The 27,823-nt window shown below is 44.2% G+C and overlaps 1 protein-coding gene across 1 annotated transcript; it reads right to left on the bottom strand.

Moving 5' to 3' along the window:
- Nucleotides 1–25: 25 nt before the first annotated feature.
- LOC119460801 (probable arginine--tRNA ligase, mitochondrial) lies at nt 26–27,691 on the bottom strand. Its single transcript, XM_049672391.1, has 18 exons — nt 27,542–27,691; nt 27,394–27,491; nt 27,196–27,301; nt 26,437–26,505; nt 25,899–26,106; nt 24,005–24,081; nt 23,573–23,657; nt 23,429–23,502; nt 13,971–14,077; nt 11,965–12,042; nt 11,340–11,400; nt 9,694–9,901; nt 8,226–8,413; nt 7,383–7,516; nt 5,126–5,221; nt 4,032–4,106; nt 1,744–1,807; nt 26–142 (listed from the first exon to the last, which is right to left on the bottom strand). The coding sequence occupies exons 1-18, from the start codon at nt 27,575–27,577 to the stop codon at nt 56–58; spliced, it is 1,851 nt and encodes a 616-aa protein (XP_049528348.1). The 5' UTR covers nt 27,578–27,691; the 3' UTR covers nt 26–55.
- Between the last annotated feature and the right edge of the window lie 132 nt (nt 27,692–27,823).

The following is a 27,823-nucleotide window of genomic DNA, read 5'->3' as shown; positions in this document are numbered from 1 at the left end:
GCTCGTTAGTCACACAGAGCCAGCATGAGTTGAAAATCTTGACTTTAATAACTATCTACATTGCTGTCAGGGGCTCAACACCTAGGAGCCGCATCCCTTGTGCAAGTGTCACTCTTGAAGCATGGAAAAGTAGAAGCCTTGCCTGCAAGAAAAGTCTGCTATAATCAAATATCCTCAAAGGTACAAACACATTAATTTAAAAAATGTAGCAGTAACATGCTTTTATAATATGCAAGTCTACAGTGCAATTCATTGAAGCAGGTTCTTTTTTCTCCACATGAGAACTATTTCTACTGCTTAGTGCATAGGCTCACGTAACAGTGTCACACAAGCAACACCTTCTACTCCATCTTAAGAAAGGAAGTTACAAGGACAATATTTACGCCATTGTCAATTCAGAACAGACTCTGGCTTTATATGTTATTATACTGTCATGGTGTAATGACTGTGAATATGCAGGAACACCGCCAGGAAGAGGGAATAAAAAATGTTAATGTTTTATCAGCAAACTTGTGTCTGAACGGAAAAGTGACCAGTAGTTGAATTAAACCTCATGTTTCAAATTGGTTCAATATTTATGCATGCATCACCATACATTCCAGAGCAATCACCAGTGTTCACATAAACTTGAGATTGTACGGCTGTATTTGTGTCATGCACGCAACCTTATTAGACATGCCTGTCTCACTGAATGGTGATAATGTTAAAGAAGCTTCAGTTAGAGTAAGCATGTCTTGCACCATAGTGATAACCTGATAATAGGAATCATAAGGTGAAGCTGAAATCTGGCAAAAGCTAAAACACTGCATGCCAGGAAGTATTGCCATGCAGGCATTGTGGGAATGCCACTGGGTATTCCCATACCACTGGGACATCAGTTCCGCTGTCTGCAGCTAATGTTCCAATACATGATGGTTTCTTAAGCCTTTGCATGCAATATTCTTTCCTCTCTCTCTCTTCTGTTCTGTGAAGAAGGGGGACAGAGGGAGGGCTCAGAAAGTCTTAAGAAGAAGAAGTAGTTTATTGATTTGAAAATGTAGAGAGGTCGGCCGGAATATGGAGCATCTGGCCTGCTACTCTACGTAAGGGAAGGGGAAGAGGGGAAGAAAGAGGGTCATAATGGGGGATGATAATGGGAGGAACTAGGTGAAAGGACACATTGCATAAATGTTATCACAAGCGTGAGTCCAGGCCCGTGTCGCCTAAGAAACGTGAAAAAGCACGCATTGCCTCTATTGTCTGCCAACTCTGTGGCCCTGCGCCTAGCAAGAGGTCCTTCGACAGTGGTCTATTATATAAATGCCTCAAGGTGGCTGCCAGTGTGAGTCTTTCATGCGCATACTCAGGGCACACCACGAGCACATGGTCTATAGTCTCTATAACACCACACACTGAACATTCCGGGAGTCTGTCCGTCCAATGATGTGCAAATATTTGCGCGTGAAAGCGACGCCTAATCGCAGTCTGTGTATCAGGCATGTATGAGGGCGTGGAATTCCACGCAGAACAGGAAATTGCATATCGGGATCCAGCCTTTTAAGGCGAACGTGGCGAGCGTCTGGCTGGGCCCAGTATGTTTTCGTCGCACTCCTTAAAGTCTTAAGTTTGCTGTGCACACATATGAGGAAGCCAGCATCCCTCATGCTGTTATTGCAGCTCTTGGCCTGCTTAGGAATTCTTTTGTTGTGTTCTAAACATACTGCACACATAAAAGTGCTGGTTGACAGTTCATTGGTGCATCACCTTTGCTACGAACAGTCCTTGATTCTTGACAGGAAGCTCCTTGGTGGCTCGGCCAATGGCATGGCTGCATAATAGCATGGAAACAACAATGGTTTTGGCAAATTGCACAGACTTAGCATTTAGAGAAGACGAACATTATGAGTATTTTAAAAGTTCAGTCTTGCACCAGTAAATTGGAGGCGAGAGGAGGGGATGGGGTCTCCCATGTGCCAAATTATAGTACACGGGCTGTCATATATAAATACACATCACACAGGCCTTCTTTTTCTCATCATAGAATAGATAAACAGTGAACATAAGTTTGTTCTTGTGCCCTTCATTTGACCTTTGTGGCTATTCCCGACTTTGGATTCTCAAAACTTGTCCCCACAGAAAACAACAGAATGGGCCCTCAAACAAAAGTACACACTATGGGTTTGTCCAAATGCATCATATACTGTAACTAAAACAAAATAAAAAAATAATGTAAGGTAAAATTAGAAATAAAATAAATAGGTAAATAAAAATAAACTGCACACTAATAAAATCGACTTCTGTTAATTTGACCCTAACGGGACCGACAAAATTGATAAATTATCTAGTGAGTCAAATTAAACAAGATACAGGAAAAAAAAAAATCATGCCTCCCGAATAAAACGTGCACAGTGGCAGCGGCCAATGTGCACTGGCTCCGGAAAGTGTGCACATGTTGGGTGCTTTAAGCTGGATTCACACAACAGGGTGAATCGTGATGTGAGATTGCAGATTGCATATCATGGGACCACCTGTTCCCGTGGTGCTCACTCAGTCCGCATGAAGAGATTCACTACATGGCTGAAAGCCAAATCATCATTGGGATTCTCATCAAAAAATACCAATACAGTCAACACTCATTACAACAGACTGTAATAATTCGACGAGAAGGGTCTGTTATAGCCAAAGTCCGTTCCATCCAAAATTAGGCCCGCCCGGCATGTTGTGGAAAGACGAAACTTCACATATACCACCGTCTAATGTTTTATTATTGAATCTGGAGACAATCGCAAGAACAATAAAAAATTGAAAGTAAAATAAATAAATAAGTAAAAACATTTACGCAGTAATCGTACAGATGCACTAGCGGCATATCGCACTGTCCGCTGTTTTCCAGACACTAGCCGCTGACAAATTGCAGTTTTCCCAATCTTCCTACACAATGGCAAGACTTTCCTGTCGGGGAAAAATAGGTTTAAATAATATTTCTGTCATTGTGGCCAGCTCTCCTCCAGGCCAGCAAGCTGGCCCAGCTGCATTGCCATCGCCGCTGAAACAAGCAGAGGCTAGTCTGTTTTTCACACAAAACAATGGTCAATAGAATATGCTGATGTCTTAACTTTATGTTTTGCGACACGCGATAACTGTCGAACCTCTAGCATGAGTGAGAGCTGTGATATGCTCAGAGCCTACATCCGGCTGCCACACTGTACTGCACTATATGCAAGACGAGACTCGATCACTGCGCTTCGCAGCTTGTATGCTGTGAATAGGCGCCATCTATTTTCTTTAATGTGTGAATTGATGCGATGAGAAACAAGGTGTTCTCAAGATATTGTCAGTGGTTGTTTTTGAAGTGCTGTGCACTACCACTTCGAAGTGAAGCGGGTTAGGCCTCGTGGTACCCTCGACAGACACTGGTGCGTGGCGGTGAGCCACTTGCATGGTCGTCCCGAAAACTCTGTTGCCGGTGACGCTTTGTATGAAACACCGTTACAGGAAGCTTGCCACTAATGTGTTCCTTTCAAGTTATTCTCACACTTTTCGCAATGGCCGGAAAAAGTTGCGTGCAGTGCACTGCCGCATGCATGCATCGCAGCTGCAAGGTACATTGTATACGCCTCCTCTACACAATATTTGCCCAAAATTGTGTCCACTGTAGCCGATAGCCTGCTAAAGTCGGGTCCATTAAAAGCAGGATTAACTGCATTAATAATGTAGGCAGACGAAACTTACTGAGAAGAATGGTCAGTTTTACCAGAAAGTATGTTGTATGCAGATCCTTTGTAATGGGAATAGACCGTATGCTGACGGGAAAATGCCTTAGTCATGCAACAACGAGCTTCAATCCAATTCAAGTCGCTCACTAATTGAAATGTGTGCAGCAAGAAGAAGTGGCTGATGCTGTTAGCTGGAAGCAATGAGTGGAAGAGTGCCACATCCCGATGTATTTGCACTGTCATTCATGGGTTGGGAAGTGAAAGTAGGGTCAGTTCATCTATAGTGTCATCTGCAAGGAAGCAAGCAGCCACAACAATACAGGATAGGTTACCTACCTAAGAGCGAACAGGTACTGTGCTACAATGCAGGGCTCCAGCTGGTCAACTGCACTGCATACCACCTCTTCAAACCTGCAGGGAGGCGACAAGGTATTTCACATGAAATTGTGTGAAATCAGCGCCCCTTGTGACTGCAGCAGTGCAAGCTTTCTGAACACTCCACCAGAGTGCATGCATGAGGTTGAATTTAGCTTTAGGTATGTGCAGGCAAGCTGATGTACAGCTGCCATCAGACTCTACACATACACAGACAACAGCTTCAATTGAAAATGTATTGGCTATAAAAATGATCTGTGATTTCGAAAAGGTGAGAGATCAACTAAACAATTGCATCATCCCTGTTAATGGTAAACTTCAGTGCCATCTGCTGGTAAACTTCAGCACCATCTGCAGCTGGAACATTTCAGGTGCTCAAAGGGTATTCAAGTTATAATGTGACATTAGCTGTACTCTTACAATTGTACACAGGATTTGTGCTACTAAGCATGCCCTCAAGCATGCCCTCAGGTTCGATTCCCAGCTGAGATGGCTGCAATCTGATGGGGGTGGAATGCAAAAACACTTGTTTACTTAGACTAAGGTGCATAGGAACCCCAGGTGGTCGAACTTATTACAGAGCACCTGACCACGGTGTCTCTCATAGCCTGCTTGTTGCTTTGGAGTGTTAAAACCCCTGAATTTAACTTGATTATTGTCGACAGCACAGCACACACAAGGACTAAGAGAAGGCACAAGAATAATAATGCAAGCTCTCGCATCATTAACCTTGTCACTTCCTTTGGGGTCTATGTTATGCTCAGCACGATTATTAAACAATAGTGGAAAATTGTGGTCTAATACTCAAATACTGAACAGCTCATTTTATGCACTCATGATTTTAAAATATTTGTGTGTGACACATACTAAACAAAAGGTTCACAGACAACATGCAGAACTGCAGCTACCTTGGTCCACACTGATGCTTAGCATTTAGACATTACACAAAGCACTCCCGGTGTGTCCTATTACAATAAATGCCTTAAGCAGCCCTGTCCAAGGCATACAGAGCAGCTCTAATAATAAAGCAACATGGATAGAGGTGCAGGCCTCACCTGGCTACCTGGACAGCCAGAGCAAGTGCACAAGGTTCTTGCAGGAGGTCCACAGCAGCTTCCGTTTCTACTGGCAACCCGGCCTTCTCCTCAAGGCTGGAAAAAGGAGTACATTTGGCTGGCTGCCACAGCTGTCTAGGACAGCACTTCATGGACTCTGCCAAATGTATCGCAACAGCTGATATACTGATGTGACAGTAAACTGTCACTCTGATTAACCATGTACTATCAATGCCAGAAAGGCAACATTCCTATTCTAGTGATGGTCTTCGACATCAAAAAGAATTATGGTGCACAGTAGGGTAGTGCAGGTGTTCCAAGAATCACATTCATAAAAACTCACCCTTACTACTTTACACAGGCCTCACTCTACCTGCTACACCTTCAAAGAGTATAATGTGTGAATTTACAATATTTGTACCAGTCAGACAACATGCATACTTCACCCATGTACATCCTATAAATGCATCCCCAGGGATAGATACAATACCTCCAAATTTTAATTTCATGGCACAGAACTAGCAGACGCTGTGGATGCTATGGAACACCACAAAGCAGCCTTTACAGAACTCTGAGCATTGTACCCAGCAGCTAATGTGAGCAGCACAAGCAATACCACACTTGCACTAGTACAAGTGGCACAATATTAACAATATGCTGACGAATATAACACAAAGAGGAGCTTTCCCCAGTTGAGAAAGAGAAACAAGATATTATAATTATAAGGCTAGCTAAGAACATCTGATGCAATCGCAGCAGTGAATAAGTAGAAGGCCACTGCACAGGATGATCTGTGGTCTGCTGTCCAGTGAGCGTAAGCGTGTGCATGCACCGTGGCCCGCATGGGCGCAAGATGCGAAGATGTTCCCCTTTTTTTTTCTTTTCTTTTTAATGAAAATAAAAGGAAGAGATCAAGCCATCTACAATGGTGACAGCAAGTCCTTTTCATGTAATACTAATAATAAAAAATATTGTAAAATATTATCATCACAGGTCTAGAAAATTTAGAGCTGAGTTAGTTAAGGGAGTACACGAAGTCCACACATAGTCCTAGACACGCTGGAACATTGAGACAAAACGCAAGGACAGATTGCACTGCACCCTATATGGAGTCCTGACACACACGCGTATAACGTGTTCCGAACACATACACAAGGCCGTGATGTGGTCCAAGATGAACAGTCGTACAGATGGAGAAAATACACAGATGACATAATACACCCAGTCAGAACCGTGCATTAAAGTGTTTGAAGTGAACTGCGAAGTGGGTGATGCTTTGTCATGCAAGAGGGAGTTGCATGCACTCCAAGGCAGCTTTGCTTGTTCAGATGACACCCAGCACACGAGCATTGCACCAAGGCATTCACCCGCTGACCACTTCACGTGATGACCTCCTTTTTCTTTTCTTGCACTGTCACTTTCTCACAAGCCGCGCTCCCTTCCATGCATATGCACACCTGTATTGTCCTTACTACAGAAAAATTGGCTTCCTGGCAGTGCTTAGTAGCCTAGTGGCTGAGCTCGTCACATATTAAAACTTTAAATCGAGAAAGGAAAGTCATGATATAGTAGAAGCACAGTTATGAATGCAAGGTAGACCCTTGCATTCAGGATGAAAGGGTTTACCTTGCATCCTGGTGGCAGTTACATCAAGGTGGCAGTTACATCAAAATAATTTAAAAAAAAAGTAGAACTGCCGTAAGCTAGAAGAAACTGGGAAAAAGGGCGAGCTCAGCCTGGTCTTGCAATTTTTTATAGTTTCTGTCAAGCTGAAAAAGATAGATTTGACTGCAAGGTCATGTTCTACTAGTTATGTTTTGTGCCACCTGTACATGTCCCTTACAAAAAACATTAAAGGTGTGCGAATAGCAATTTTTTTTAAATTACATTTTATACTGCGGGGGGCACACACGCCCATTTTCTCCCACATACTCACGTCGTCGCATTTGCACGTTGCGGATGCTTCGAGAGCCGGCGTAGACGTGGGAGAGGTGCACTACGCCCTCTCCCTGTTCTCCCTCGGCTCTCGCTTGTCACCCTTTTGTCAACCATTATGATGCCAGTGCAGATTATTTTTAAAAATTACCAAAATGTATTATTCAAAGTAGTGAACAGCAACTGCATGATCCAAGGACTAAGTTGAATAGCAGGATATTGAATTTGCCATTCAGAATTCTCGCATACATGAAAGGGAAAGGAAACACTGATAGCCAGAAAAGTTGCACATCGTCTGAGGCACCTGAGAGGCAGAACTTACCTACATAGCCTGGCATGTGCGTACTGCAGTGAAACACCTGAGTCACCAGCTGCGTGCAGTGCCTGATGCCAGTCAAAAGTGATGTCCCGGTTTCGCCGACCACGAAGAAAATTCACTACGACGGCTGCCGAGCCCTAGTTGTTCCGCCACAAACTGGGCATTCATCTCCTCCTTCACCCGCGTCGCTGCAGAAAACCAATGTGCACCTTTTATTTCAACTTGGTGGCCATTCCCATTATGAACTACGCCACCGAGTAGCTCATAATGTGGGGGAGGAAAAAAAGAACAGAATCCTCTACTGCACAGTGATAAAATGACATGGCTGTTCCTTGAACTCTTTGCCTTCCTCAAAATGCTCACTCACCTAATTTATTAGCTGCATGCATATCCAGGACATCACAAGAAAGTGAGGTGAGCTTTTTAACATGTTAGCATTCTTTGGGTACCTCACGCACTTTCCAGGGGCTATCTATCCTACGTATGTTTGTACCTAGCCGTTTTTCTGCCTAGGCCACTGGGTAGTCCACGGTTGAATGGCTATCGCATCAGGCTGCTGTGCTGAGGTCACAGGGTTCGAAACTAACCCTCGGACCAACTTGGGTGACTGAGTGTATGCCAATGTGTACATACATGCCTCTCCTTTACCGAACCTCTTTCACGCCAACATGGGTCGCTTAGACGCAGGACTGGGTAGGTACCGCTGTTCGAAGAATTCCTTCGACGCAGACCTAGAGCACTGGGTATGTGCCACTCTTCAATGAACCTCGCGCCAACTTGAGTCACTGAGTACGTGCCACTGAGTGTTCACCAAGCAAGGTAACAATTATCAGCATTCGCTTGCACCAGCACACCATGCTTCTGGTCTCGGAGGCCGCATGCGGACTTCTCAGCAGTGCTGTTAGATGGTGCAGCGTGTCCAGAAATAAGTGCAAGAGAGGAGCCCAGTTGTTGCATGACGCGTTTCTCAGCACCAGCACGCACCGGCGCACCACGCATCTCAGAGGTCATGGGCAGGCTTTGCGGCGGTGGCACTAGATGGCGCCGAGTGTTCTTAGGGAAGTGTGAAATAGGAATCTCTCTGCAGTACACGCCTCATGTATAACTCGTTTTGACGGTGGCAATACGTTGTGTCGCTATATTGATGCAATCCTTACTGCTTTGCCGTCGACAGTTATCGTTAGATGTGTTTCGCCACTTTTTTCTTTGAATAGAGTGAAGACCTTATGTATCGAAATTGAAAAAAAAAAGGGGAGAACAATTCTATTTATTAAAATTTTGATATATCAAATATGATGATTCAACAGCCTATAGAAATTTTCACCCATCTTTGTTTACTTTGGTGGTAACAGACTGCAGAATCAATATTATAGCATCCAGAATTTGGCAAGCACAAAGTCTAAGTGGATTAACACCTGTTGCACTGCCCAAAAGGTTCTCCATGCATTGAGTAAGGAACTTGTGCTGCGCAAGCTGCCCAGCGACTCGATAAAGCCCGACAGGTGCAACGCTAAACTAAAATCCACCCAGTGGTTACAAGGTCGTATCATTTTCTGTACATGATACAAGTTATGCTTGTTATCATGTGCACTAATAGGTCACTTGCACTGAAGTCATTGAGGCTGTAATGCTCAACCACATGCAGCCAGTCTCCGCACTAGCAATGCTGTGGAGGCGGTGAATGGTGCTTCAATACAGCATCATGATGTCATGTGCAAGTCATCGATAGGACCTTGAAGTTCCAAGGCACATAAAGTGTGTGGTGCCCCATGGCTGACACCGTCAGATGGCAGCAAGACCAGATGCACACACTGTCCACAATGTAGTATGCACAACACATAGCTTCAAATGTGTACCACTGAGCATAGCAGAATAGTAAGACAAGTAAGTAACACCCTTAAACCCACAATTGCTGCAGATTTAGTGGTATACTGCATTTCACGCATATAACCAGTGTCGCCTTTAGAGCCCCAGATATGAAAGAAAAGATAGTCGATGGCTGTAACCAGAGCAAATAACAGCATATATTCAAACTTTTGTAAAAGTAACTTGTTATAACTGTTTTTGCACAAAGCGGACCTCTAGAAACAATTAATTAATTAATGACCATATTTTCCACTGCTTACCTACTTCGGTTAAATTACCATCCTTACAAATAGATGGTCTATTAATTTTAATGTTTTGTGCAGAAATGTGGTGCGACTTAAAGGCAATGCACCTCCCACTGCCTGTGAAGCTGCACCTCAAGGCAACATTTGTGTGTAACTGCGCCCCAACTTTGCCCTTAAATTTGTAGCTAGTGAAGGCTACATACTGGGTGCCTGCTCCATGGATTGGCGGGCACGATGCACAGCTTCGTTCAACAAGTCATCCAGCAACATTCCCTCGCCGATGCCTTTGCGGCTGCTGATGCCCCGGATGCGACCAAAAGGCACGTGCTGCACCCGGTCTGACCACTCCACACCCAGTTGCTCCAGCACCAGTGCCAACCGTCGAAAGTGTTCTGCCTGTGAACGATCCACCTGCACACACAAGTCATTAGAGGCACACCATCTTATAGTAACAACCAATTCAAAAGCAATCTTCATAAGCCGAGCACCGCAAATCATTGAGCTATGGAAACAGCGCCATAGTGGAACACAAGTGTTTTTTGGTTAAAAGAGTTCTGTCTATTTAACTGTCAAAGGCAATCATCTTTAAAATTTTAAACGTTTTATGCCGCAGGGCAAACTTTTCCATAAAAAAAGAAGTTTGCAAAGGCACAGCACCTGTGGAAATGTTTAATTTCAACAGAGGCCTAGGCATGCAGCCTGGAAATCAAGTGGCAATCTGAACTAGTATGTGTGACTATACAGTGCAACTTTGTATCCACACCCGGTGTGGTTGCTTTGTGGCTTTGGTGTTGCGCTGCTAAGCATGAGGTTGCAAGATCGAACCCTGGTCGCAGTGGCTGCATTTTGATGGGGGCGAAATGCGAAAATGCCCGTGTACCGTGCATTGGGTACACGTTAAAGAACCTCAGGCAGTCAAAATTAATCCAGAGTCCCCCACTACGGCGTGCCTTATAATCAGATCTTGGTTTTGGCACATGAAACCCAAGAATTTCATTTTTATTTTTAACTTCGCATCCATGAACAAAATACAGCTGGGCTTTCTTTGCACGCTGGAAGAACAAACTACACGTATATTCGATTTTTCTACGATACCCATGCTCTGGAAAGCTCCGTGAAACTTTTGGTATCGACAGCACCTTCAAGAACAACTTGGAATGCCCTTTGAACACTATGACCGAAAGGCTTTCTCTTCCACAAGGCTTACTCGCCTAGTGGCTGAGCTCGCCGAATTTTAAAACATGAAGTCGGGGTGGAGTATAATGTTGTGTTACTATGTTTGGAGCATGGTTCCGAATATAACGCAGCATGCTTTCTCAAACTGGTAAACCTGCAAAAACCAACAAAACAAACAGTTGCCTTATATTGGTGCAAACCTTAAAACCTCTTATTTTTATCCCTGTGCTGTATAGGTAAGGGTAACTTTGAACTGTAAGCAAGCATGTGATAACACAAGCTCAGTATCTCCATGCAAGCGAACAGGGACTAATTGTGTGTGCCTATGAAAAATAAGAAAAAAAAAAAAGAACTATGACTGCTCTATTCTTCTCAGTTCAACCCTCTGTGGAATAATTACTTTTCTTTCTTTTGTGTGAATAATGTTTCTTAATCTTAAACAGCGCATTTTGCATATTGAGACGTAATGAAATCAAAGCAAAAGCTGCCAGCCACGTTTAGTACTCCTTCCTACTGCTGCACCAGCTTTGCAGTGTGTTCTGGAACCGCTACTCACAGTATGTTGTCACATGTTGCTTGATGAAAAGCTCTGCAAATGTCATACAACTACTCCTTGCTAACACAATGCATGAAATCATTTGAGCACACTATCGCTACACTCCCAGGTACTTACCACATAGTAGGCCCAGTCAAAGTCATACCTCTCCTTCCGCTCCAAGGCAGCCACCACATCTCTGGATCAGAAATACATACAAGCACTGTATGACTGTTCTCAAGCCCAATGCAAAGAGAGCACTTGGGAGTTTGCAAGAAGGCTCATCAAATTCCTGGGACCGTATGCTGAATCTCATCCCGGAGAAGTGTGGTCTGAGTGGTTCCAGAAGCGGAAGCGACAGTGAGCCGCCCAAGAGTGACAAAAAGTGCCAGAATGCAGAAAGCACCATTTTCTTGCCATGCTTGACTTGTCCACCTATCTGAACTATAATTTTTTCTAAAAATAAATAAAGTTACGGTGTTTAATGCCCCTAAAAAGGATGCCATAATGAGACCTCCATTAATTTCGACCACCTAAACCTAAGTAGACAAGCATTTTTCACTCTGCTGCCGCTGGAACATGGCTACTAAGGCCGGGAATCAAACCCGTGACCTCACACTCAGCAGCAGTACGCCATGGCTCTTGAGCCACCATGGTGGGTACGACGTCCTTTCTGTGGACGTCATACTCAATGGTAATCCGTAAACAGTAACAAGCTTATGGGCAATTTATGAACAAGTTAAGACTCTCTATTATCACATACCTAGTCAGATAAAGGCTGGCACCGGAGCTCCTGGCAAGCGGGACAAACTCCTGACATTCGATGCCCAAGACGCCATCACTGCAAGCCACATCAAGCACAGCTACAAATAAAGAGGTGGTCTAAAAGCTGTGTCACACACTGCTATTACTATTAACTGAGTGACTCTGGCATTAGCCACATGCTAGTAATAATGGTATCTGCATTACAAATGTTGTCAATGCTGGATTCGCAAGTGTCACTATGTGCAGATAAAGCAATCAACAAAAGCAGGGCATATTGCACACCACTATAGAATATGTGAATGTGCACACTGGAATTTGACAAGCACTGGGGAAGTGCAGATTACAGGAAAGCAGTTCATGCATGACACTCACTGTCCTTCAAAAAGAAGACAAACTGCACCTGTTGCCACCTGTTGCAGTCTCTAACAATGACAACCACATTGGTCAAAGGCTGCACAGCATACTTGTACAATGAGTAGTGAGAATTATGTTAGTTACTGAAGCCTTGCCTTGCATCACATGCGTGATTATTTTATCATAAGATCATCTCATGTCCAGCGTTTATCTACCATATTTTGTAAATTATTGAGAGAAATGGTAAAACATTCCACAAGACCGATAACCAATTTGACCGCTTTCAGCACACCACTTTCAGAACTAACCATGGCAAAACCAGCGAATCACTTGCTATTTTAACCCTTTACATGCCATGCACAAGCTGGGTACTTGTCCATGAATTTCTGGTGAAAACACCCCAAAAAGAAAATTAAATTAAATTATGGGGTTTTATGTTCCAAAACCACGATTCGATTATGAGGCACGCCACCGTAGTGGGGCACTCTGGAATAATTTCTGCTAGGGTTCTGCAACGTGCGCCTAAATCTAAGTACACGGGTGTTGTCACATTTTGCCCCCCATCAAAATGCGATCGCCGTGGCCGGGATTTGATCCCATGACCTCCTGCTTAGCAGCCCAACACTATAACCACTAAGCAACCACAGTGGGTGTGAAAACACCCAAGTACAAGCTAAGCTCCTCTATGGTATTTTTCATTCTTCTTGCAATGCCATGGATGAGATGATTTTGCCTGAGTGCTTTGTCTAGCTTCTGGTAGATGGCAGCACTCATTACATCAAGCAGTGCAAGGAGCGAGTTTTTTCTAGACGAGAATAAAATGTGCTGTGGTCTTTATGGCTACATCGTAGAAAAGGAAGGCCGACTTCAGCAAAAAAAATCAAGTGATTCCGAAAATGAAGCATTCAATTACTCAAGGAAAAACGACATTGAGTTTCTTGATGCACTCAGCTCTGTCTGAGAGTGAAAACGAAAGTGAGAGCAGTACTTCAGAGGGGGTATTCTGTAAGTGTCCAGCTTGTGGACATGTCTATTTCGTCTGCTGCTGAAGTGCTGATTGGCTGGAGTGCCTGCCTCGTTCTGATGCATACCCTATCACAGCCAATCAGAACTTCAGCAGTTGACAAAACGGACATGTCCGTTAGGTGGACACTTACAGAATATCTACCCCTGGTGACTTGGACGCCGCAAGGCCATGATATGAACTTAATGTAAACAATGCGTGTGTATATCTGCCTCGCCTCCTGTTTTTGGCACCTCCAGGTAAAATGTTTGATGTTGAGAACATAGGTGACCCATTGGAGTCGAACAGCGAGTGTTGTGCTTTCTTTTCATACCTATTACGCGGATATAGTGTAGTAACATTAGGCTTCACTTTTGTAGTAACGGTTGAGAATTTTAATAAATAAATTCATACAATATTGTCTGTATGGTTTATTTTTTAAAAATTCATAATAAAAAGAATATGGTAATTTTTCGTCAGAACTAGGGATAATAGCGTGGCACAGAAGGAATTAACAAAGAATGTGTCTGCTGTAAGCTGAGTTTTCCAGGCCCTACAGATTCCACAGCTATAAAACAATGTGCACCTTGCTCGCTTTGATTTCGTTGGATCACAACCCCTCAAGTACAGTGAGCAAATGTACAAACCCTCGAGAAGTGAGCTTTTCCTCCGCTCGCAGCCGCTCCAATAGGTCAAGAGCAGCATGACTGTGCCTGGATTCTGCATCCAGCACATCAAAGGATACACCCAAGCGCTGTAATGAGGTATCACAGAAACACATTTGAACAGAATCAGCACCAACGGTGTAAAAACCATGGAACATGTTTGTGCAACCACTTTTGGATGCATTGTTCTTGCTAAACAATGAATAGTAAGAATACAGTTGGTTTACAAGCTAAGGATTCAGGGCAAGTTTTTCGGACAAAACTCTGCTGGCCTGCTCTCCATGCCTTTGCATTTTATATTTAAAAAAAAGGGTAGTTTTTGTAATGCTTGCAAAGAGAAAGAGCACAATAGTAAATTTTGCAAAGGGATCAGGGAAGGCAGTATCCTTAATTTATTAATTAATTTTATTTATTTATTTATCAATACTGCTGACCACCTTATGGTCCATGCAGGTGGGCCCATACAAGCAAGACATAATACATTAATTACAATCCAAATACATACGTCCCAGTTCATGTACAAAGTTACTTGCATCAAAAACAGTGGACTTATGACACTGGTTTAGGAAAAATCTGTATTTATATACATTCGTTCTTGCAAAAATTGGAGCAATTGCAATTATATGGGTACATCTAGTTGTCCTAGCAGTGTGGGGTCGTACGCAGTTTGGCATTTTCAACTTTATATTTCCTGCAAGACAGTTGTGTAAGAAGACCAGTCAACTGACCCTTCTGCAGGATTCGAAAGATGGGATGTTATGTTGGCTCATTAATAAGAAGGGTGAGTCGGTCATTCCATACTTATTAAAAATAAAACACACTGCTTTTCTTTGCACATGTTCAAGCTCTTGAATATCGCTCTTGCGGTGGGGGTCCAATACGACTGAAGCATATCCAAGCTTAGCCCTGATGCAAGTATGTATACGCCGGAAGATTAAAAGGCTAGGACGTTCCATTCTAAGTTTCTTTTTGAAAAAAAAATAAAAAAAAGCCACAACTTTAGTGGTGCAGAAGTACAAATAGCCTATATATGTGATGACCAGGTAAGTTTGTTATTCACTGTAATTCGAAGGCACTTGCATATATTTACTTCCAGTGTTTCACGCTGGTTAAAGGAGTATGTAAGTGTGCTACGGCGTTTTATTTCGCGTAATACACAGAATTACACTATTCTCTCCATCTATTTCCATGTCTCATCGAGTACACTAGTCTCCAATTGCTTGTAGGTTTTCTTGTAGTATTATATGGTTATTTCGAGTATCGATTTCCTTAAAAACAACAGAATAATCCACGAACAGGTGAATGCAAATGCCACCATGAATCAAGTCTACCAAGTCATTCACAGAAAAAAAAAAATTGCAGTTTCGCCCGAAACGCGAAGTATCGAATGCGATGGCAAATTAGTGGACAGCTATACGAAGTAAGCATAGTAGTTTTATCGACCGTATAAACTTGTAAACATGGGCATACTAACTAAATTAATAAGCATGTTGTCACGCAAGCACAGGCAAACATGAAAGCATCTCACTCGATGACTGCGGAAACTCGCTGTCAAAAAGATGAAGTGAGTAAACACGGCAGCAGGAGCAAGCAAATTGACCTTCGTTCCACCGCTCGTATCAATGCGAAACAAGCCGTGAAAACACAGCGTAGGATGGACTCTGGCCCCGCTGAAGATGGCTTTCAAGATAAAGCAGCCCGAGTGGGCGTGCGCAAAGTATAATGCAATCCCCCCCCCCCTCCATTAGAGCCTTGCGGGAGGGCGCGTGCGGCCGCTTGGGTCGTCCGGAGTAAAACGTTGCAGATGGCCTTCAAGATACAGCGGCCCGGAGTAGAATGCCCCCTTCCTACCCTCCTTCCGAAGCGTTGCACGCGACTGGTAGACAGTGCGCTTCCTTCCCACTCCCCTCCCTTGCATGCACGAGATTGAGCCGCGATCACCGGCTCACCCTCATACGCTTTCACTCGCACATACAGCATGCGGCGCACGGTGACAATGTTATAGCCCTTGGACTTTATACGGAACCTCAGGGCGACGGCAGAAATCCGCCTGGAGTGTTCATATAATTGCTATCACAATAAAAATGGATCAATCATGATCTGAAATTCCCTGCTGCACTGATGCCAAGGTGCCATTAAATATTTCTGTTATAAAAGCAGATCGAAAATGGATCTACCACGCGTGCACTGCCGCAACATCTGCTCCAAATTCAGACAGAACATCATATAAAAGCTGACATCAATTGCTTTAGAACATCCATACTTCAGCTGTTCCCCATTAATTGCAAGAAGGTAAAGATCAACCGTCACAGTAACATTTCTATCCCATTGACTGAGTAAGTGGTCGTACAGTTTTGACAAGTACACATCACTTGCCTCAGGAGAGCAGTACACTGCACAAAGAAAAAAATCTAATCCCACAAAAACACACGTTGAGCAGCTGACTTTCACAATCAGCGATTTGATCACTGGCAGTAACATCGACAGAATGCTTTGCCAGAACAGTCACACCAGCTCCTTGAGAGCCCCTGTCACGTCGATGTTCGTACCGGTGTGTATTACTAGGTGATCAAATTGTGGTAAAAATAGGCTTTTCCTTTAATAGTGTTACGCGAACTAAACATTAAGCATAGGAGACTAAATCAAAGTATACTTACAAGAGACAACTGCGGCGCTGGCCAGTTCAGCTGACAGCTCGAGAGCAAGCAGTTCGTCTTCTTCGTCGGGGCGCCCGCGCGCATCGTCCACAAGAAACACACAATATGCATGTATCATTGCATCCTGGGCGGCAGAAGCACCGTCCCAGTGTGTCTAAATATCGGTGGTAACAGAGAGTAATACGGTTTGAGGCATGCGACATGCAAAAAGTCAGTGAAATTTGGTGCAGATGAGGCACTGGTACTGACTCGGGCGATTTCATAAGTAACTGGAGTCATGGAACGCAGCACTCGATATGGACCTGTGTACCGAGACAGGAGTTTTGCTGACAGGCCAATGTGATGAGTCGGGGACCACAGGAGTACGAGAGATCCAGGACGAGAAGTGGACATTTCTGTGTTGACGATCGTACAAACGCTATTAGGTTCTCTTGGGAAGTCAGGGAGACAGGCGCGGGCAATTTCGCGTGCTTGGGCTGCCCTAGTGATGGCGTCAAGTGCATATTCGTTGGTCTCTGCTGCGGCGGATGGAAGGGAAGTGTCCATTGGCAATGTGGGTTCTCGGCCGAACAACAGAAATAATGGGGAATAACCAGCAGTGTCGTGACGCGAAGAATTGGAGGCAAATGGGACATAGGGTAGGGCAAGGTCCCAATCAGTATGGTCGGATGAGACATACTTTGCAAGCATGTCTGTCAGGGTTCGATTCAGATGCTCCGTGAGACCATTAGTGTGTGGTTGTAAGACGTAGTAATCTTGTGCCTGGTTGAGCAGGACTTAAGGATGTCGGCGATGACTTTAGAAAAGAATGTCCAACCACGGTCAGAGAGCAGTTGGTGTGGAGCTCCATGCTGCAGAATCACGTTGCGTAAAAGAAATCAGCGCAGCTCGTTGGAAGCGCTCTGGTGATGGCGTAGCGCGTGGCGTAATCTGTCGCCACAGCGACCCACCTGCCGCCAGACGTTGATAGAGGGAAAGGGCCAAGTAAGTCCAAGCCAACGCGAAAGAACGGCTCCTAAGGAATGTCGAGCGATTGAAGGCACGCGGCACGGAGCGTCGATGATGTTTTTCGGTGCTGACATTTCTCACACGCCGCAACGTATTTCCGGATGGAGCGGCCAAGGCCTGGCAAAAAGAAGCGTCGGCGAATCCGGTCATAGGTGCGGGAGACGCCAAGGTGACCTGCCGTTGGTAAGTCGTGAAGTTCTTGCAGAACAGCTGACCGGAGGTGCTTAGGAATGACGAGGAGTAGGGCAGGACCATCGGGGCGTACGTTGTGGTGGTATAGTACACCGTCTTGGAGAACAAACAAGTGAAGGGAACGAATCCGAAGGCGAAGATTTCAAGCGATCAATGAGGGCGCACAAGGTGGCATCACGGCGTTGCTCGTCGGCGACGTGTAGCAGGTGAGAAATGGAGAAAATGCCAGTGTCGGCATCAGTGTCAGGGTAAGCGGGTGGATTCTTCCACTGGATAGCGTGATAAACAGTCTGCGTCTTGATGTAGGCGGCCCGACTTGTACACTACTGCATAGGAATATTCTTGCAGCCGCAGAGCCCAGCGAACAAGCCGGCTGGTAGGATCCTTGAGTGAAGATCCTATCGTGATTACAGGTAGGATTACAGTGATTACAGAGAGTGCATGCCATACAAGTACGGGCGGAATTTGGAAACCGCCCAGACGAGAGCCAGGCATTAACGATCTGTAATCGAACAGTTGCGCTCTGCTGCTGTGAGGAGATGGCTAGCGTAGGCGATAACACGATCTTGACCCTGTTGGCGTTGGGCTAAGACGGCTCCGATACCATGACCACTGGCATTGGTACGGACCTCTGTAGGAGAGGACGGCTCAAAGTAGGCCAGTATAGGTGGTGTGGTGAGAATGTTGGTCAGGTGGGCAAACGCAGCAGTTTGAGCGCGACCCCACGTAAATGGCATGTCCTTCTTCAGAAGATCAGTAAGTGGTCGGGCAATCGCTGCGAAAGTCTTTAATGAGCCGTCGGAAGTAGGAGCAGAGTCCTACGAAACTTTGGATGTCTTTGACAGACTGAGGTACAGGAAAAGACCGTGACAGCACAAATATTCTCCGGGTTTGGTTGAATACTGGAAGCGACAATGAGGTGGCGCAGCACTGTAATCTTCCGACAACCGAAGTGACACTTCGATGAATTTAGTTGGATCCCAGCCTCGCGGAAGACTTGAAGAACAGCTGATAAACGCTCAAGGTGCATCTCGAAATGTAGGCGAAAATATGAGAACGTCGTCTAGATAGCGGAGGCATGTTGACCATATGAACCCTTGAAGCAAAGAGTCCATCATACGTTTGAATGTTGCTGAGGCGTTGCATAGACCGAATGACATAACTTTGAATTGATATAGACCATCAGGGGTGACAAATGGGGTCTTCTCTTGGTCCGTTTCATCCACAGAAATTTGCCAATAACCAGACCAAAGGTCTACTGACGAAATGTAGGTGGCACCGTGGAGACAATCGAGGGCGCCATCAATGCGAGGCAAGGGGTAGATGTCTTTTTTGGTAATTTGGTTTAGATGACGATAACCTACACAGAAATACCATAAGCCATCTTTGTTTTTAACAAGCACAACGGGCGACGCCCAAGGGCTCGACGAGGGTTCAACAATGCCTTTGGCAAGCATCTTGTTCACTTCATCTTGAATAACCTTACGCTCTGAAGCAGAAACTCGATATGGCTGGCCATGAATAGGACTGGCTTCACAAGTATTTATGTGATGCTTAACAATTGAAGTCTGGCCCAACTATCGATTGTTGAGGTCGAAGATGTCGTGGTAGGAAACCAAAAGGCGACACAGAGCTGCTGCTTGTTCAGGCAATAGGTCCACAGCAATCATAGGACAAAATGTTGCATCAGGGCAAATAGCATCCTGTGGACATGGTGAAGAATTGGAGCAGACGTCTACTGAAAACCTCGTGATGTGGTCATCTCCTATAGCATGCAGCGTTGCAACCAATATGCTTTGGGGTAGAACTTGCTTTGTCAGGCCAAAATTGACGACGGGGAGGCATGTCCGGTTATCGGCGACGGTTACGACGCAGTGGGGCACAGTGATATTGTGCAGCAAAAGGACATGAGGAACAGGTGTGGCAATGTAATCACCGTCGGGCACAGGGAAAGATGAAAGCAAATCAACGAAAATCAAGGCTTTAGTCAGCAGGCAGACAAAAGTGGTCGTACTAAAGTTGTTCAGCAGTTCGGCACGAATATGCGCGAGTAGAGGAAGTCAAGGCAAAGGGTACTGGCAGAACAGTCGATCGCAGCCGAATGCGCCGTAAGAAAGTCGAGTCCGAGGATTAGGTCATGGGGACAATTGGTCAGCACTGTAAAAAGAACTGGAACGTGGCGGTCGGCGATACTTATCCGGGAAGTACACATTCCAGTGGCGGCAACAGTGCTGCCATCGGCAACGCGTGCGGCTCGTGTAGTAGCAGGCGTGAAAAACCTTCTACAGTCGATCACGGAGGTTATAACTCATTATGGACACCTGGGCTCCAGTATCTATTAACGCCGTCAAAGGGGCATGTTGACGTGAACATCAAGTAAGTTCTGGTTCGTTGGGAACGTCAATGGAGGATTTCGACATCGAAGATAATGCAGCAATAGCTTTGAAGAAACCTCCTTGTGAGCTGTGAGGTCGCTTGCTGCGGCCAAGAATATACTACAGCTGAAGGCTGACTTAATCATTCATCGCTGATAGATTGTTGGCATCTCTCATACAACCCCCTTCCCACCTTCATATGAAAATAAAATAGGCAAAAGGCAGTGGGACGGCCACAAAGGTGAACACATGCAAATGAATATGCAGGAGAAGGAAGGAGAGGAACACCAACGAAATTTAACTTGAGAAGTAGTAGGAAGAGGTTGTTTATTGTACCTATTTAAAGGAATACTGACAGGCAATTTTTGTCTTGTTTTTTATTGCTTTATTGGATAGCCATCAACACAGCAATTGCACTATGAAGCCTCAATTCTCGAGAGCGCAACAAATAATGAATTACAGTACTTTTTAGTGACCATTTTAAAATGCGTGCGAAGAGCAGCATGACTTTGGACATGAAAAAGGAAACTGAACACTCATCGAAACCCGTTGAGGCAGCTTAGCAGTACCAGATACCAGTGGCACGTATGCACACACTATGGCCATGGTATGGAAAGCTGAGTCCATTCAGTCCTTGACGGGACAAGAGGGGAGAGCTATTCCCCTGCGTTTTAGAGAAAAGCACACAATTGAAAGGGTCGATTTGATAGCTTTTGGCAACATGGTCATTGTATGGCCTTCAAACACCACACCAGGTTGACTGGCGGGCTCTTAGTTCTGATACCACATGACCGCCACCTCCGCTTTTGGTGACATGTCGAATCGGCTTTTTCAAATCCAAACTGCGTTGCGCTTGACGGGCGTCTTGAAAGAGTTGTTTAAAAGGTGCTGCAATTAAATATTTCTGGCGCTCTCGAAAAATTGAGGCTTCGTATCGTAATTATAGAGTCGACAGCCACCTAACATGAAAAAAAAGTGGATGACAATATATATTTTGTATCAGTACGCCGTTAAGAAATAGGATGGAAGGAAATTGCTGCTGGTCACACAGTAACTGTCTAGTTTCGTTTGCTGACACTTGAACCACCGGTGGCCAGCAGAGGGCGGTGACGACATGGGAGACACTGCTGACTAATTCCATAGAGCAAGTGACTAAAATGAAGACTACAAAGGCAAGGTGATAAGGATAAGATGAGCTCACACAGGCCAGTTAGAATAATGTCGGTGATATATAGAATGGCAATGCAAGCCATAAAATTAGAACTGTCAAAGTGGGTGGAGAAAAATGATTTACTGGGGGAACTGCAGAATGGGTTCAGACCAGGCAGAAGCTTAGCGAATATATTTGTACTAACTCAGTGCATAGAGATTTCAATAGCTCACACTAGACCTTTATGGCTAGCATTTCTAGATATTAAGGAAGCCTACAACAATGTGGACAGGGAATTATTATTGTATATTGTCAAGCACAAAGGCATAGATAACAATTTCGTAGAGCTGCTGAGGGAGATATATAGAGACAACCGAGTACAAGTTGTATGAGAAGGCCGGGAATGCAATGAAGTGGTGGAAATTCACCAAGGACTGAAACAAGGATGTCCTCCATCTCCATTGTTGTTCACGGTTATGTTAAGGGCATAGAAAGGATAACTGGAAAACAGTGAATTAGGGTTTGATTTATCTTACATACGTAATGGGCAAAGGGTGAAACAGAAAGTCCTTAGACTGATGTATGCAGACGACATAGTGCTACTAGTGGGCAATGCAAGAGATTTACAGAGATTTGCAAATATGTGTGGCGACGGAACAACAAATCTAGGCCTTAAGTTTAGCATAGAGGAGCTGTAAATTATTATCTTTAATGAAGAGACGAGTAATTATGTGGTATCAATTCAACAGAAAGTCATACCCATAGTCAAGCAATATAAATACCATACATAAACGAAGGAAAGACTTTCTCAAGCACCCACCAAAATAATCTGAAAATAAAGGGAAAGTCGGAATGCAGCAATAATGAAACAGAGCACTGCGGGGCTACAATAAATATGAGGTGGTGCGTGGAATCTGGAAAGGACTTTAATGGTGTTAGTGCTAACGTTCGCAAATGCCATTCTGTGCTTAAAATCGGACATCTTGTCGGGGTTGGATGTTTAACAAAGATTGATTGGTAGGCCAGTTGGCTTTGGGAGCCCACAGTAAAACCACAAATGAGGCAGAGCAGGGTGACATGGGCTGGGCCTCTTTGGAAGTCAGAGAAGAACAAAGCAAAATTAGTTTTGAAGAAATGCTCAGGAACATGGATGAAAATAAATGGGCGGCTAAAGAGCACAAGTATCTGTACCTGAAAAGCGTGGACACAGAATGGAGTAATAGGTCAGGAAAGTTGTCAACCAAGTACAGTACAATTGAAAGTGTAAATAGACAAATTGGAATCATCAAAAAGAAAGTGAGAGAAACAGAAACAGTGAATTGGATGCAAAGAATGGAAACAAAAAAACACCATGGAGATTGACAAGGAGATTGGAGAATGGAGACAAGGAGATTGGATGACATGGAGATTGACATTACGATAATCATACAAAGGGCAGTGCCTTGCTATTTGAGGCACGAGCTGGTTAACTAAGGACAAAAATATACCAGAGCAAACATTCGCAACAAGATGAGACATGTGCCTGCTACAGCAGGAATCTGGAGACCACTCAGCACATATCCTAATGGAATGTAATCTAAAGATATCAGTGGGACCTGTAGGTAATGTAAATCTTAGAAGCACTTGGATTTAAAGTGGAAGGAAGCATCAACCAGTGAGCAGCTAGGATAAGCAAGATAGGTTTAGAGTATTGGTGGGGAAAAAAAGCAGGAAAGAGATTGATATGACTGGATCCTTTACATATGTAGACGCGAGTGCACATTTTTTTTTTCTCTCTCCTTCTTTACTACTGTATGAGAAGTGTCTTTTATTAGCTGCTTTTGTAAGTGTGAAATATTACTTTGTTATTACTCACGTTGTTCTATGATGTGTCAAATGTGTTTTGTGTAAGACATGCATATCTATTGTCAACCACAAGTGCAGAAGCCTTTGTCAGGCACATAAAGTCCTTTTTGCTTCAGTCCCTTTTCTTGTGTATGTATGCAAGAAAGAAAGAAATATACTACTGCTACTACCACTACTACTACTATAGCAACAAGACAAAGAGGGTCTTCTTACCTTGTACTGCTGGCCATAGCCATCCAAGCTTAATTGCCGCCACCGTTGCCACTGGTCAAGTACTTCCTGCTGACCTGTGAGACAACCATCATGCAAAATCAGAGGTTCCTGCCTAATCACTGCTGTGAAGCCAGTGGCACTTACCAGCTTCAAGGTCAGTAAAATGCTGAAGAGCCTCAGCACGAAACGCAGGGTTCTTCTCGGCTTCCGCATTGGCAGCCACATAGACCTGGTCAACAGCAAGTTCAGAGAGACTCATTTCCCCAGTAGAAATCGCTAACTCAATTTTGTGGTTAGAATCTTGGTGCAAATCATAAGCCTGTGCTCTGTACTTTACAATTCAACTTGTGCTAATCCATTAATGAACATGGTATGAGCCACAATTGTTGTTTCAGGCTGTAAAAATTAACATGAATCACTCAGGCAAACCTTTGCTGTGTTCATAACTAGTCTCAGCTGACAAAACAGCAGACACGATTCCACTTTCTAATCCTGGTATTTCAGTTTTCAAACTTGCAGCTGTGGTAACTACATAAGTCCAAAACAAGAAAAAGCTTTTTTGAGGTGGTCACTTACTGAAAGGAGGTGTTTAAGGGGATCCTTAGTGAGCTCCTCGTTATTGCCATATTTGTTGAAACCAGCTATCAGAAGACCTGCAGCAGTGGGAACAGGGTGGAGCTAGGACATCTGCATCCACAGCACTTACACAGATAAACCAGGTCCTCAAATAAGTCTCTGGTCACTAGGGCACCTCTGCTCTATATTGGGATGCTATTTACTATGTCATTCTTAATCCAATGACAGAAACATACAATTCAAAAGATTGCAGGTACCTATATATGTACCACAAACATAATTTTACAATGCATACAAAATATCTGTAAAGCACACACAAACTCTCTTCCAAATCAGTGCTCCCTTAATACACAGGTTCCTGATACATTAGGTGCTGTCTTCAATACAGAATGCAAAATCACAATATACCTACAATGTACTAGACTGCCCATGCGTTCCAGATTTACAGTGGGCATCAACAATAAGTGTGTAGGATGACAGCATGCGTAACTGCTTCTCACAGATTTTACAGCCTAACCCTGTTCCTAACCCAACACCCATCAATTCTTCATCACTATAAAAAAACACAGATTTCATCGCTCTCCCACCTGCCCACACCCACAGTGGTTACCATGGTATCTAATACAAGTCACAATAGTGCACCCATCACCAAAGCCATAAAAAGAGTGTAATCCCACTTCCATGTCTCAAACTAAAGAGTAACTCTGCAGCTTGAGCTACAAAACTAAAAACTCACTTTCGCATACAACTTGTTATCTTCAGTTACAAGGCAGCTATATATATTGATTGATGGGGCTCATTCCCCCAAGGCAACACAGTAGTTATGAGAGGTGCTGTAGTGGAGGGCTCCAGATTAGTTTTGATTGCATGGTGTTCTTTGAAGTGCGCAAGAGTTATCTGCCCCTGTCAGAATGGAACTGCCATGGCCAGAAGTTGAACCCACGACCTCATACTCGTCAGCAGGAAATTATAACCCCGAGCCCCCGCAGTCGGTATAAGAGCTCATTCACATCAGCGACTCGCAAATGTTTCGGCTACATTTGAGTGTGCTATATTTTTTAGTAACTTCGGATCATACGTTTTCCTGGTTAGTTATGTTCTTTTTCCACATTTTTCTCCCAAAATCTATGAATGAGGTTCTATTGTATTGTAGTAAACCTATGATAACCTTATTACACCACTGCATCTGTGCACCAACCTACGCGAGTTTCTGGATTCTTTTCAACAATGAGCAAAACCAACATATCAAGTGGGAGGAAGAGCCTAATAACAGCTATTGTAGGGAAAAAAAGAAAGAAAATGCTGAGGAGCGGACAAAGCCCAAGTTGCCACTCACAGAAACCTCACAGAAACAAGATATGTGACTGTGATAGTGAACATAATCAGATACAGAACAACAAATCTCTCACTGTTCTTATCAACCTATTTAGTGTACACAACAGGATTAAGGACTTTACCAGAGACTTCTCTGTCTTGTGTCTGCCAATGTTCATCATCCAATGCCAGCAAATTTTGTAATCTCACCACACCGCCTAATCATCTGCTGCTAGCAATTGCGGTTTTCTACCCTTGGCACATATTCTGCTACTTTAACAGACCACCCGCTATCTGCTCCATGCATCACATGGCCTGCCCAACTACACTTTTACCTATTAATCCCAACTAGGATATCACCCACCCCCATTTCCTCTCTCATCCATACTTCTCTGTTCCTGTCTCATAATATTAAACATATTGCTTTCCATTTCATCGCTCGTTGCACAATCCTTTGATTCTTCTAAAGTTTCTTTGTTCACCAAGTTTCAGCCCCATAAGGTAGCACTGACAAAATACACTGATTGTGAAAGCGTCTTTTCAACGCTGCCTTATGTGCCATCAGCAGAACCGAACATACCGCACTGGGTGCCCCAATCTCCCAAGTAGTTGAGCCGAGTGACATGGTGCCCAGCAAAGCTCAGCAGGTTGCAAAGACTGTGGCCCAGTACTGTGGAGCGCAGGTGGCCAACATGGAATGGCTTGGCCACATTGGGTGAGCTGAAGTCCACCACAATGCGCTGTGAAGGCACAAGGCGTGGCGCACAACCGGCTGAGCACAGAGATTCCTGCATCAAAGCAACTGGAGTGTAGCTTGACAATGCACACCGGTGAGCTAGTTGGACCATACTTGGACATTAAAAATGTGCGAATGGAGCTGACATGACAGGACATGCACAAACTCGCAGCTAGGTTTATTTAACTAGCATGGTAAATTAAGTTAACAGCGTGATGTGCTGAAGCATATGAGCACCTAAAAAATGTAGACCGTTCAGTGCCACGTCACTTGCCTAATCAAAGACGTTAAGTATCAGTGAATTTAAAGTTGACAAATACACATGCACACACACGTAAGCAGTTCAGAACTCTCAACAATATGTTGGTTAGTGCCGACTCACCTGGAGAAAACTGGCGCGGTCAATGGGCATGGCCAGCTCACCTGCCTCGAACACCAATGCCTGCGACAGCTGCCAAATAGGCCCACATATGTGTCACGCGATGACAGCTTTTAAGCCAAGATAGCCACCAGGCTGCTTTATATCATGATTTAAATCTTAAGGGAAGTGTTAGTTTGATCATTTTGTTCATATTCAAGCTAAGTGAGATGAAGTGGAATAAGACACTACGCCCCGAGTTTTTTCGAAGTCTTGTGATTTCGAACATGCACTGATGAGTACGTCTCATACTCGCTCTTCAAGCAAGACTGTCATAATCATTGCCAATATGGCCGTACGTTAACTATAGCTGCCCAGTAGACCAAGTTCTCACTTGAAAAAGATGTTGCATCAATTTAGGAATATTAGCTTCCATCCCTTCCATTCCAATAGCCTCCATCACCTTTTTTTTATAAACAGTAGGAGTAGTACGTAGTACTCCTACTGTTAACACGTATACGATATCCGAAACTCGTGTAATGTGTGTGGTTACATATGTTCCTCTTGGATTCAAATTCGCACAATATTTATAACACGGCAGCGAAAGATTCGAGCACAAGCATACACTTACCACATTTTCCAAATCTGTTTTAAGTGGTCCTCTAATAACAGGGCAACGAAAGATTCGAGCACAAGCATACACTTACCACATTTTCCAAATCTGTTTTAAGTGGTCCTCTAATAACAGGGCAACGAAAGATTCGAGCACAAGCATACACTTACCACATTTTCCAAATCTGTTTTAAGTGGTCCTCTAAACTCTTCGGAACCGATGCCAAGCGCCCCACCAAGATCCGATTCAGAGACAACCAGGAACGGCACGCTGCAGCTTGTGATGAAAAAGAACGTGAATTTTAGAAGAAGAAAAAAAAAGCAAAATAAAACGCAATTACGGTTTAGTCTTCTTCGTTTATCGCCCACCTTTTGTCTATCTTCAACTTCACGAGAGGAAGGAAACGATGGGCGGAGAACTCGGCAGCATCGCGACACCGCGCCAGACGAGTTGCCGACAGGCATATCTGCAAGATTACGTTAGTGGACGTCCTTGGAACAATCGCGCCATAAATACCTGTTCTGCAATCTTTCGCCGAAGGGCCGATACCATGTCTACACCTAAGCGAAACACGGGCGATCAAAACAAGTTTCGCTTGTTTACATCGCGTGCTCGCCAAAAGCACATGGCCTGATGATAATGCCAATGCGGCCGCTGTATGTGCATGCGGCTAGTAAACAAAACCGTAACTTATTTTATATCCACAAGCAGCTTCGTGGTGAACCCAAGGGCTATCTTTCAAGGGCAAATAGACAACAGTTCTAAACAAATCCGTGACTACCACGCCAAAACCAACTC

The sequence above is a fragment of the Dermacentor silvarum genome, chromosome 8 (assembly GCF_013339745.2).
Source record: "Dermacentor silvarum isolate Dsil-2018 chromosome 8, BIME_Dsil_1.4, whole genome shotgun sequence".
Classification (NCBI taxonomy): domain Eukaryota; kingdom Metazoa; phylum Arthropoda; class Arachnida; order Ixodida; family Ixodidae; genus Dermacentor; species Dermacentor silvarum.
Note: the sequence above shows the minus strand (reverse complement) of the source record. Positions and strands in the feature narration are given on the sequence as shown.